Here is a 12,047-nt window from a genome sequence, read left to right on the forward strand (position 1 = left end):
TGTCTCCATTCAGCATGGCTGTTAAGGGGAAAAACAGGAAAAATGTGAATTCTGTGCGTATGGGCAGTGTTTGTCAATGGTTAGGCTTTATTCTAGGCACTTGAGCGGGGAGCTGCCTTTTATGCAGAAGGTCTGTCCCCCTAAATATCAGAACATGTAAGTTCTTTACCATGTTTGTGTCAAGTCTATACTGAAAGCGCAAGTTCTCCTCAAATAACTTGTGCTTTTTAACTCCTTTAATATATAGGAGTATATGGAACAATTTTTTATTTTCTTTGGCTATTTGACAACTTTGGATATTTTGTCTCTGTTTGGGGATTTCCCTACCTTATAAATCCCTATTTTCCCAAGTTTCCTGGCTGCCTATATGTAGACTGTGAACTAGGCTGAATCAGTGAGAGGCATTCATGCCAAATCTTAGATCAGAAGTGTGGGATATGGAAGAACAGATGAGCTCAGAGGAACTCAGAGGTAGTAGGCATTGAGGCTTCAGTCATAACATGCAATGTCTTAGCATAGTAGCAGGGTTATCTTTTCTAGAACAATTTTCATGGGATTTTGGGTGAGGTTCTTGACTATGTGCTTTATTAGTCAGTTCTCTGACTGTCACTGAGGTTCTGTGAGGTACCCAATAATTTTACTAATTTTTTTTTTCTATTAAACTAGCCAGGGTTGTTTCTCTTGTTTGTAAATCACTCCTCTGACAGTTACAGGGAGTTAGATTTGGCTGCTGTGAATTGTTCATGAGGGGATAAAGAAAGTCAGATATTTCATATGCAGACCAAAACCGTCTCTTTTGGCCCCACATCACCCTGCCCTTTACCATTCAGAACATTTCCAGGGTTTTGCTAAATAAATTTGTTCCTTCGTTGATGACAGCCCCTTCCCCAAATATCCTACGTAGTCACTTCCTTCATTCTACTTCATTAATCTTTGCTTCATCTTCCAGAAATTTGTTTAAATCTCTCTTTTGCTGCTGGTCCCCTCTCATTCTCTGTTCTACTGGTTGATAATGATTTACTTCACTGTAATACTAAAGACATCTCAGGAGTAAGAGAAGATCAGTTTATTTCTTCAGTTTGTCATCTTGAATGTGAAGTCCCATGCTACTTTACGCATATTGGTATTATAGAACTTTGATATATAAAAAAGTCATAAAACAATGTTACTTGTTAAAATAAATGATGATTTCCTATTAATTTTTATATTTCTAGTCCCTTGTGTGGTAACTTATATTGTACCAAATAGTTAGCTAATAATTAAATGAGTTAATTTATGTACAGATTTTTAAATTACTTTGTAGGTAAGATGCCTATTCCTACTCAACTTTGTTGACTTTCTGGTACCTAAGTCTCTGAATTCTAGCTTATCCCTCTGTATTTTCAAGGAAGTAATGTGCAACAAGATCACATAATTAGAGTCATATCAGGAATTAAAACACTTGAAATTAAGTTTTCAAAGTGACAAATGCTTATACCAAGATGATGGAAGGTTTTTTGTTTTTGTTTTTAATTTTAAAGTAAGTCTTTAACAGCTACTTGATGGGAAGGAATAGCATGACCAATTTCTGTCTTAAGTGAAGAATGACAAGGTTAGTAGAGATAGACCAGGCTATATTTATTTTGACACTTGAAGAAATAGGGTTTTTCATTTATATTTAAATAAAATACTTAAATGGTGTTGTTTAAGTGAAAAATGGGCACCTCTCTAGCGGAAAGTAAAAGCAAGAATTAGTGGCAGATGGCGCTCATTGAGTTTACTCATCAAGGCAACAGAATTGTCAGAATTGCTTTTCTAACTCATAAACTTTTCTACAAACCTAGAGACTTTGTGAGATCATTGGAGCAAGTTGTAAATAATTTCCTTTCTTCCACTCAAACACTAATTGAGACTATTCTGCTTTATATTTAAGTAGAATTTGATACATAAAGATACACAAAGAATTTTCTGTGATAGAAGTTAAAGTCTGATTTTCTTCTGAAAACCCATAATATGATAATTCAGGAGAATATAGATTTTGATTTTTCCTTTTGTTTGAAGTTTATAATAATAACTCAAGAATCAGTGATGTGTTTAATATGCTTACTCTGGTGTATTATGAAAATTGAATTACGGACTGCACATCTAGGTGTTATGGATGGCTCATTTAGATCAGTCTATGAATGAATCTTCATATATTTTATGAAGATTTCAAATAAAACACATTATTCATCTTAACTGTCAACATAGAATGACTATATTCCAGGGGGAACGTTAGGCAATATAATCTCAAACTCCTCATAGCTTGATGTTTATCAGTGGCTCAATTTATAGGAGCCATACTTACGGAGGATTGCCTGAGGAATGTGGACTCCATTTATTTATCTACATCAGGAACTCTTAATCTGGGAGCTTTGGATAAATTTCAGAGAGCTTGTTAACCCCCTGAAATTATAGCCCTAGTTTTGGGTGTATGTGTCTCCTCCTGGCAATTGGTACCTTGCTCTTACCAAATTCTCAACAATATCCATATTTATTTATTGTTTTAAAAGGTTTTGTTTATTTGTGTGAGAGGGAGAGTGAGGGAAGGGAGGGGCAGAGGGAGAGGGAGAAAGAATCCCAAGCAGACTCTGCTATGCAGCTCTACGTGGGGCTTGATCTCACAACCCTGATACCATGATCTGAGCCGAAATCAAGAGTCTGACACTTAGCCGACTGAGCCACTCAGGCACCCCAACAAGATCCATATTTAAAAATGGTTAAGGGGGCGCCTGGCAACAATCAGTTTGTTCTCTGTATTTATGTCTGATTCTGCTTTCTGTTTGTTTATTCATTTGTTTTGTTTTTTTTTAGGTTCCACATATGAGTGAAATCACATGGTATTTGTCTTTCTCGGTCTGACTTATTACACTTAGCATCTATGTTGTCCATCCATGTTTCACAAATGGCAAGATCTCTCCCTTTTTAATGGCTGCATAATATTCCTCTGTGTGTGTGTGTGTGTGTGGTGTGTGACATCTTTGTTATCCATAGAACGCATCTTTTGAAGATTGTTATTTTCTTAGTATGATGCCGCCAGACTATTTTGAAGAATATTTCAAGAGTCATACCATGCCATTCATTCATTCACTCATTCATTCAGCATTCATACAGAAAGCACCTAGTAGGTGACAGGCAGGCTTCTATGTGTGAAGGATATAATGATGAAAAGGAAATAGTAAAAAGAATCTCTTGGTCTAGTGGAGTTTACATTCTAGTGGGGAGAGTTAGACAATAAGCAAGAAAAACAAGAAGTAATATTCACTTTAGGTAGTATGATAAGTGTGATAAGGAGAAAATTCAGCAGTAACAGCAGATATGCGTGTTGGGGTGGGGAAGGTGTTGAAATTTTAGATGGGCTAGTCAGGAAAGATTTTATTTATTTGTGTGAGAGGGAGAGTGATGGGCTAGTCAGGAAAGGTTCCGAGAAGGTGACTTGAACAAAGGAAGAGCAGTAGTTGATGAGGTCAGAGGGGCACTCGAGATCCAGGACATTGTAGCTCTGTGCAGGACTCAGACTTGTACTCAGAGTGAAAAGGAGAGTACTATAGTGTTTGGGGCAAGCCAGACATGATCTAGACCACTCTAGATGCTGCACTGAGAATAGACTGAACTGGAGAGGAAGGGTAGCAGCAGGGAGACCAGTTAGGAGGTACTTCTGACTGTCCAGGGAAGAGATAATGGTGGCTTAGAATAGGGTACTAGCAGTGGAGGGGCTGAGGAACTGTTGAATTGTGTGACGTTTCCATGAAAGTCTGGTACTGTTAGGATGTTCATGAGGATGTTACCTGTTTTGAATTTACTCAGGCAAAAATTTCTTTCTGTTCTTAGTGTTAGGATTATTTGAACATTTCCCCTAAGCTGTTGGTTTCGTTTTCAAAGTACCCTGAAGGGGCGCCTGGCTGGCTCAGTCGGTAGATAGAGCATGCAACTCTTGATCTCGGGGTTGTGGGTTCAAGCCCCATGTTGGGTGTAGAGATTACTTAAAAGTACTCTGAATTTATGGTTGAACAATTTGATCATAAGAAAGCATAAAGGAAATTAATAGTTCATCTTTAAAAAGTGAATTTAACTGAATGGTATTTTGGATATTACACTTATTTTGGTCTTCTTACCATTAGTTTTCCCTTTGCTTGGTTTTTTTCCTCACAGTTTAAAGATTTCTGCCTTTTTTTTTTTTTTTTTGGTATTATTTGTGTTTTTGTAAACCTCTTTATGTTCCTATCTGGTACAATGTAGGGTCATATAAATATTTGCCTCATTGAGTCTATATCAGGGACCATATTTCACACTCTCTTCAAGGTTGCATCTATGCCCTTTTCACTTTTGTGATTGTTTCTCTGTTATGTAAGAGTGAAACCTGCCTGCAAGAATTCAAACCATAAGAATAGTTTGTGTTTTGCATGGAACATTAAATAAAAGAACGCTTGTCTTATATAAGCAAAAACAACTGATCTATTTGGTCATTTGACTCAGCAGATCAGTTGAGTTAAAAGTGAGTCAAATCAATTGTTGGACTGAATTATTTGCCACCAGTTGGTTCATTCAAAACACTTAGTCTGATATGTTGTATCTATGACACATCCTGACTATGAAACTTGCACTTGGGTTTATTTTAGGAGATATTTTTTAAAAGTTTTTATTTAAATTCCAGTTAGTTAACATACAGTGTAATATTAGTTTCAGGTATAGAATTTAGTGATTTAACACCTCCATACAACAGCCGGTGCTCAACACAACAAGTGCAATCTTAATCCCCATCACTTATTTCACCCATTCCCCGCCCCCCCCCCCAGCAACCTCCCCTTAGGAGAGAATTTTGCATCAGAAACAGGTATCAAAAAATTCATATGACTCGATAATGAGGAGTCCAAAGGCTGAACAGACGTTTAGAAATCCTAAAGACACATTGTGATATCAGTGTATAAAGAACCAAACTTCTGACGAAAAACTGAGAGGCTGAAAAACAAATTTATCAGACTGTAAAATGTTTATGCTCATCCCTTTTCTTCCCGGGAGTTATTAAGTCGGGAACTAAACAAACATGTTTTCCTGTTTACTCATCACATGGTACCAATTCTCAGATGTGACTTATGAGACATGTTTCTCACTTCGTATTTTATAATATTCTTTGTGGTAAAGCCGTGACTTCTATTTTAAAATAAAATCTCTCAGAATCATGAGAAGCTCTGAAAGGGATTGTACAGCTCATCCATCAGGGGGATTTGTACACGAGGAACCTGAGGTCTAGAGTGTTGAAGTCCCAAGTCCTACAGCTGATTAGTTGAAGATAGTAGATTGGCACTCAAGACTCCTGACACCTAATTCAGAACTTTTTACCTCAGATTAACGTTGTGTAGTGAACTGAATCCCTAATTTGAGATAACAAAAAACACTGGAACAACAAAAGCCTTTAGGCTTTCATTACAAATCGAAGCCCAATATATTAAAATTACGCTGCCATTCTAATTCATGATGTCCTAGTATGAGTAATCTTATTCAAGATGTATTTCAAATTGAGTAGACTTCATGGGAAAGCTTGTCTCTTGAAGTCACCCTATCATTTGGATATATTAAGCCATCAACCTTTCCTTAGATTACTCTGATAACTCTCCAGTGTGAGTATTACTGCATCTGCAAATAAACACTAGGCGTTTCCAAAAGCATACAGGGAAATTTCCTCCTCTTTATTGGAAATAAATATACAGTCAATACCTATGCTGTAACTGTTTGGCTTTGTAGTATCACAGTAAATGTAATGGCTTTAGAAAATAAGAGAAATTTAAGAACTGAGTATAAAAAAATTAATGTTAGATTGTGTACATATTGAATCAAACTTATGAACACTTTTGTTTAGTAAAAAATTTGGTCTTATCCTGTGATGCCTGTCCTGGTTTGTCATGGCATAAAGGAACATTAAAAATTTTTTGAATATGCCATATATGAATATGTGGCTTATATTTTAACTGTGTAAGATAGTATGTGCACGGGAATGAATCTATAATGTCTAGCTATACTTTAATGTGAGACACTTCTCTGATATTGATGCAGAGTATTATAGAGGATTAAAATTTAAAGACTTATTCATAATCCTTTTCCTTTTATATTTTCCCAGACAGCTTGTATCGATAGATGTCAGGTGTTTTGGGTGTTTTGTGTGTGTATTTGTTTTAGATGTACTGTTTTTCAGGTCTACTTCTCTGAAGTAAGATGACTTGTCAAAATTTCTGTGTGGCTTTGTTACATTGGGGTAAGTAATTAGCTTTTTAAATGTCCGTATATAAGAGATTTTGCCCTTAAGGATCCTGTTTCTTTTATTGGCTAGCAGAATTTCCTGTCTGCAGTTAGAAATTCTCATGCTCATGATTAAAAATACAAACCAAACAAAAGTGTAAGTGTGAAAATGAAAACCCTTCTCAATCTCCTGGACCAACCTGATGTGTAGCTTCCCAGAACTATAACACACACAAACATACACAATTCGTGTCTATGGTTGCAAAAATAGAATTGGTCTATATCTATTGTTCTGTGTTTTTCTGCTTAATAGCTTTTCAATTTATCATGACAACTTTTTTTTTTTTTACTGGGTGCTTACTGATATGCTTATTCATTTAATGGTTGCATAACAAAGAACTTATGACTATACCTTAAATTATTAATTTACTTGACCAATTCCCCATTGATAGACATTTCTTTATCTGTAACAAATAATGCTGCATTGAAATCCATACATATATCTTTGTATATTTGGAAGAATATTCCTGTTGATTAATTATTAGAGAGGACTTTCTATGTTAAATAGTACGCACATTTAAAAATTTGATAGGTACTGTGAAATCTTCTCCACAAAATTTCGTACCATTTGCAGCACGAACACAAAGTACATGAATGCTATCCCTTGCATTTCTGTCAAAGATGTATATTATCATTCTTCCACATTTTTGCCCTGTCAGATAAGGAAAACATGACATCTCATTTCAGTTTTATTTACTTGATTATTTGTGAGGTTGAGCACTGTTTATTGACAATTTATATTTCTTTTTTTAAAAAATTTTTGTTATGTTAATCACCATATATTACATCATTAGTTTTTGATGTGTAGTGTTCCATGATTCACTGTTTGTGTATAACACCCAGTGCTCCATGCAGAACGTGCTCTCTTTAATACCCATCACCAGGCTAACCCATCCTCCCACCCCCCTCCCCTCTAGAACCCTCAGTTTGTTTCTCAGAGTCCATAATCTCTCATGGTTCATCTGACAATTTATATTTCTTACGCAATTTTCTCAATCATGTACTTTGACCATTTTGTTGCTGGATTTTATCTTCATGAGTTTTCAAAATTTCTAAAATGTCACTGATATTTAGTACTGTATTAGTCAGGGTTCTCCAGAGAAACAGAACCAGGAGAATTTATAGAGAGAGAGAAAGAGATTTATTATAAAGTCTTGGCTCACAAGATGGTGGAGGTTGGGAAGTCCCATGACTGCAGTTGGTAGGCTGGAGAGCCAGGAGAGCCGATGGGATAAGTTCCATTCTGGATACTGCAGGCTTAAGACCCAAGAAGAGCTGATGTTTCAGTTTGAGTCCAAAGGAAGGAAAAGACTGATGTCAGTCAGGCAGCTGGAATTCCCTCTAACTTAGCCTTTTTGTTCTATTCAGGTCTCCAATTGATCGATAAGGCCCGTCCACGTTAGGGAGGGCAATCTCCTTTTCTCATTTTACTGATTCAAATGTTAAGTTCATCCAGAGCATCCTCACAGACACACCCAAACTATTGTTTGACCAAATGACTGAGAACCCCATGGACCTGGACAAGTGACACATAACCTTAATCATCACAAACCCTTAACAATTTATTATGTTTTGCAAATTTTTTCTTCCTGCCCATTTCCAGCCAACTGAATATTCTATGTGCAGCTAGAAAATGTGCTTTTAATTAACACCAACAAATATTCATAGTTAACTATGAATAACATACTTAACTTTGTTTTCTTTTACAGTACAGTAAGTTTATTTATGTACACTAACACCCTTATACATTTGTAGAAGGAAGATATGGTGATGCTTGAATGTTTTAATTTTAATTTAGTAAATGTAGCATTATTAAATTATAAATGTATATATATCAGATGATAGTTAAAACTAACTCTCTGTATCAAGGAGCAGTTTACTTGGTGGTAGTATGTAAAATATATCGCTATGACACAAAATAATGGATTTATTCTCAAATGGAAGGGAGATGCCATTTTAAAAGCTATTCCACATTATAACTCCAGTAGACAATGACAAGTGTAATGTTATAAGGGGATATTATCAAGGGATGATGTTTACATTGAAAATTTCCATCTTGAATACCACCAGAAGAAGAATTAAATGTATGCTAGTCTTCCTCCTACCCATTGCAGGAATATCCTTAAGAGAAAGCTTACAGATGATTTTTTAATGTCGTGATTTTAACTGTGAACCATAGCATGCTTCTGTTTGAAATTAGTCACCTATTGCCAATGACTTTTTTTTAAAGATTTTAAGTATTTATTTGAGATAGAGAAAGAGCATGAGTGGGGGAGGGGGAGGGTCAGAGGGGGAGGGAGAAGCAGACTCCCCACTGAGCAGAGAGCCCAAGGCCTGGTTCCATCCCAGAACCTGGATCATGACTTGAGTGGAAGGCAGACACTTAAGCAACTGAGCCACCTAGGTGCCCCATCAATGATTATTGAGCATACTATTCTCACTTGTTTCTTACTGCCTTGTAGAGATATTTTGATTAAAAAAAAAAACAACCCTCAAATTATCTAATTTAGGCTCTGTTCCAAGTATTTTAAAATTAAAGTTAAGCTAAGGGTGCCTGGGTGGCTCAGTCGGTTAAGCATCTGCCTTCAGCTCAGGTCATGATCCCAGGTCCTGGGATCGAGCCCTGCATCAGACTCCTTGCTGAGCAAGGAGCCTGCTTCTCCTTCTCCCTCTGCCTGCATCTCCCCCAGCTTGTGCTCTCTCTCTCTGTCAAGTAAATAAATAAAATATTTTTTTAAGAATCTTTTTTTTTAAAGATTTTATTTATTTATTCATAAGAGACAGAGAGAGAGAGAGGCAGTGGGAGAAGCAGGCTCCCCGCTGAGCAGGGAGCCCGATGTGGGACTCGATCCCAGGACCCTGGGATCATGACCCGAGCCGAAGGCAGACGTCTAACCATCTGAGCCACCCAGGCGCCCATAAATAAAATCTTAAAAAAAAAACTAAAGTCAGGCTATTTTTAACAAAACCCATTTTATCTGGCAACCATATTGAGAGATTATCCAGCTGTCCACCTGTGTGTTCTAAGCATCTCCTTGGCTAATCCAATCTGAAGGTGCTCTTAAGAGTTTCTCTACAAGTCTTCCTTGTGCATACTGTTCGTTCTCCTTGTAGCCATCTATATATTTATAGAAGATACCCAGCATAACTCCACTGTTAACAGATTTCAAAAAAACAATGCCACAAGGGACTATCAAAAAGTAACAACATACTCATTCTCTCTTATATTTTCTAATTTTTATTAGGCTCCGCTCAATGTGTTTCACATTGGCTTTCTGAAAGGTTTGTTGTTTGATGAAGTTTTGTGAATCACAAGAGTTCTTGGGATGTTGTTACCATGATAACATATGCCTTCAGATAAAATTCTGGACTCCTGGCTGTTTAGGGTTCATCTGGAGGGAAAGAAATATTATTTGCAAAAGAAGCATGCAAAATAGAACCATCTTTTAATTAAACTGATTCAATAGTTGCTATGTCTATGACACTCATTAGTACATTTTACATTTCAAATACTTCTTTGAGGATTTTAGGCTCATTTCAGTTCAGCCAACTGAATATTCTATGTGCAGCTAGAAAATGTGCTTTTAATTAACACCAACAAATATTCATAGTTTTGTAAAATCAAAGAAATAACCTATTTTTATTGACATGTGCTAATTTCAGAAACATATGTTAGAAAGATGAAGTCCAAAGGAACACAATTGTAATGAGGAGTCACTTTTGGTGATATTATGATACCTAATTGTTATCAGTGTGGGCAAAGTATTAGTCATGTTAGTCATGTTTGCTTTAATTTTTGCATCTGATATATTTTTATGTTAGTTTATTTTTATGGAGAAGTTTAGAAATCAAACTTTAACAATCATTACCTATATATTGTTTAGATATTTTCATATATATTACCTTTATGATTTAAAACATTTTTTGTGAATTGATTTTTTAAAAATTGCTATTTTCTTACATTCTTACATTTACCCTAATTCTTCAGAATTCTCATTCCATGAAAATCCATGCAAAATTCTCCAAATTCTCATTCTGCTTTGGTTTGTATGTGAGGCAACACGGCTGTTGAATTATATGAGTAGCTTGTAAAAGAAAGAATTATTGGGGCGCCTGGGTGGCTCAGTCATTAAGCGTCTGCCTTTGGCTCAGGTCATGATCCCAGGGTCCTGGGATCGAGCCCTACATCGGGCTCCCTGCTCAGAGGGGAAGCCTGCTTCTCCCTCTCCTCCTCCTGCTTGTGTTCCCTCTCTCACTTTTTCTCTCTCTGTCAAATAAATAAATAAAATCTTTAAAAAAAAAAGAATTATTGAGAATTAATTATTATTTTATTTTCAAACAATTACTTATTAAAAAAACAAGTACCACTTTTGAGAATTTTGGGGGTATGAAATTATATAATTATTCTTAATTTTTATATGTCAAAAAATGAAATGCATCGTCTTTATTGAGCAATGGAATATTCCTGTCATTGTACATTGATTCTTGGAGAATGCATTAAAGACATGTCTTAGACAGTGTCATATATCTGAGGATCATGGGTAGATTCAAGAGATTATCCAGCTGTCCTGATACTGAAGAAAAACCCTTTCTAAAAACACTTGTAGTGCTAACATTTTGGTATTATTTTCTTTAAGAAATATTAAAACAGCACTTTAATATTTGTTTATATAATTGCACATCCAGATATTTCCCACTCATACTGGAAGTTCATTAGAATAATTTTTTTAGAAAAAGTAATTGAAATATTTAGCTATAATTTTTTCATTAAAATATAAATACAAAAGGCTAGATTAATCAGGAAAATGAAGCATGAATTTCCAAAAAGAGGTGCTAACGGATGAAGTTATCTCAGTAAATTAATGTACCTTCCATTGTATAATGGAAGCACAGAGCTCTGCATCAGGCAGAGACTGAACAAGTAGAAAGTTAAATAATTGAGCACTACATGGTTTAATCTTAGATACTTCCTATTTATGTCTTAGTCAAAATGATTGTTTTTCTGTGTGTCTTTTTAATATCCTAACAGAATTTATTTATTTGACAAGTGCATTTAACTTGGCATATCCGATCACTCCCTGGAGATTTAAGCTGTCTTGCATGCCAACAAATACAACCTATGACTTCCTCTTGCCAACCGGAATCTCAAAGAACACTTCCAATTTGAGTGAACATTATGAGGCAGTTGTCAAAGCTAAATTGAATTCGAGTACTACCTACTTTTCTAACTTATCTTCCAAAACAACTTTCCACTGTTGCTTTTGGAGCAAGGAAGATAAAAACTGTTCTGTACATGCAGACAACATTGAAGGGAAGGCATTTGTTTCAACAGTGAATTCTTTAGTTTTTCAACAGATAGGTAAGTATATTGATGTTCCAAGCATTACCTATTAACTGTTTTAAACAAAATGTTTTCATTCTCTGAAACCTGTATGAAATAGATGTAATATGGATGGGATTCTTAATACATATCATCATTTTATATAGTAATAAAATTATGATTCATCATGTGACAAAACTAATGAGCCCCAAATTATTTTATATCTTATAAAAATGCAGTGAGGGAACTTTTTTTACCTATAAATCCATTTCTTGTAATCTTCTAAATTTGCTTTAAAATAGAAAAAGCACACCTCATTTTGTTGAATAGATAAAATATTCAAAATATTCAACCTTTGGGGGTGCCTGGGTGGCTCAGTAGGTTAAGTGTTTGCCTTCAGCTCAGGTCATGATCT

At 35.6% G+C, this 12,047-nt stretch overlaps 1 protein-coding gene across 1 annotated transcript in view; it reads left to right on the plus strand.

Annotated features, from left to right (window-relative positions):
* Nucleotides 1-12,047, plus strand: part of LEPR (leptin receptor) — an 84,284-nt gene that overhangs the window by 12,633 nt on the left and 59,604 nt on the right. Inside the window, exons 2-3 of the mRNA XM_081818567.1 lie at nt 6,209-6,268; nt 11,342-11,671. Of these exons, the coding sequence (XP_081674693.1) occupies nt 6,229-6,268; nt 11,342-11,671 (370 nt within the window). The 5' untranslated portion in view covers nt 6,209-6,228. The remainder of the gene's footprint in view (nt 1-6,208; nt 6,269-11,341; nt 11,672-12,047) is intronic.

This window comes from Leptonychotes weddellii, chromosome 4 (assembly GCF_054177405.1).
Source record: "Leptonychotes weddellii isolate Sample4059 chromosome 4, ASM5417740v2, whole genome shotgun sequence".
Classification (NCBI taxonomy): Eukaryota; Metazoa; Chordata; class Mammalia; order Carnivora; family Phocidae; genus Leptonychotes; species Leptonychotes weddellii.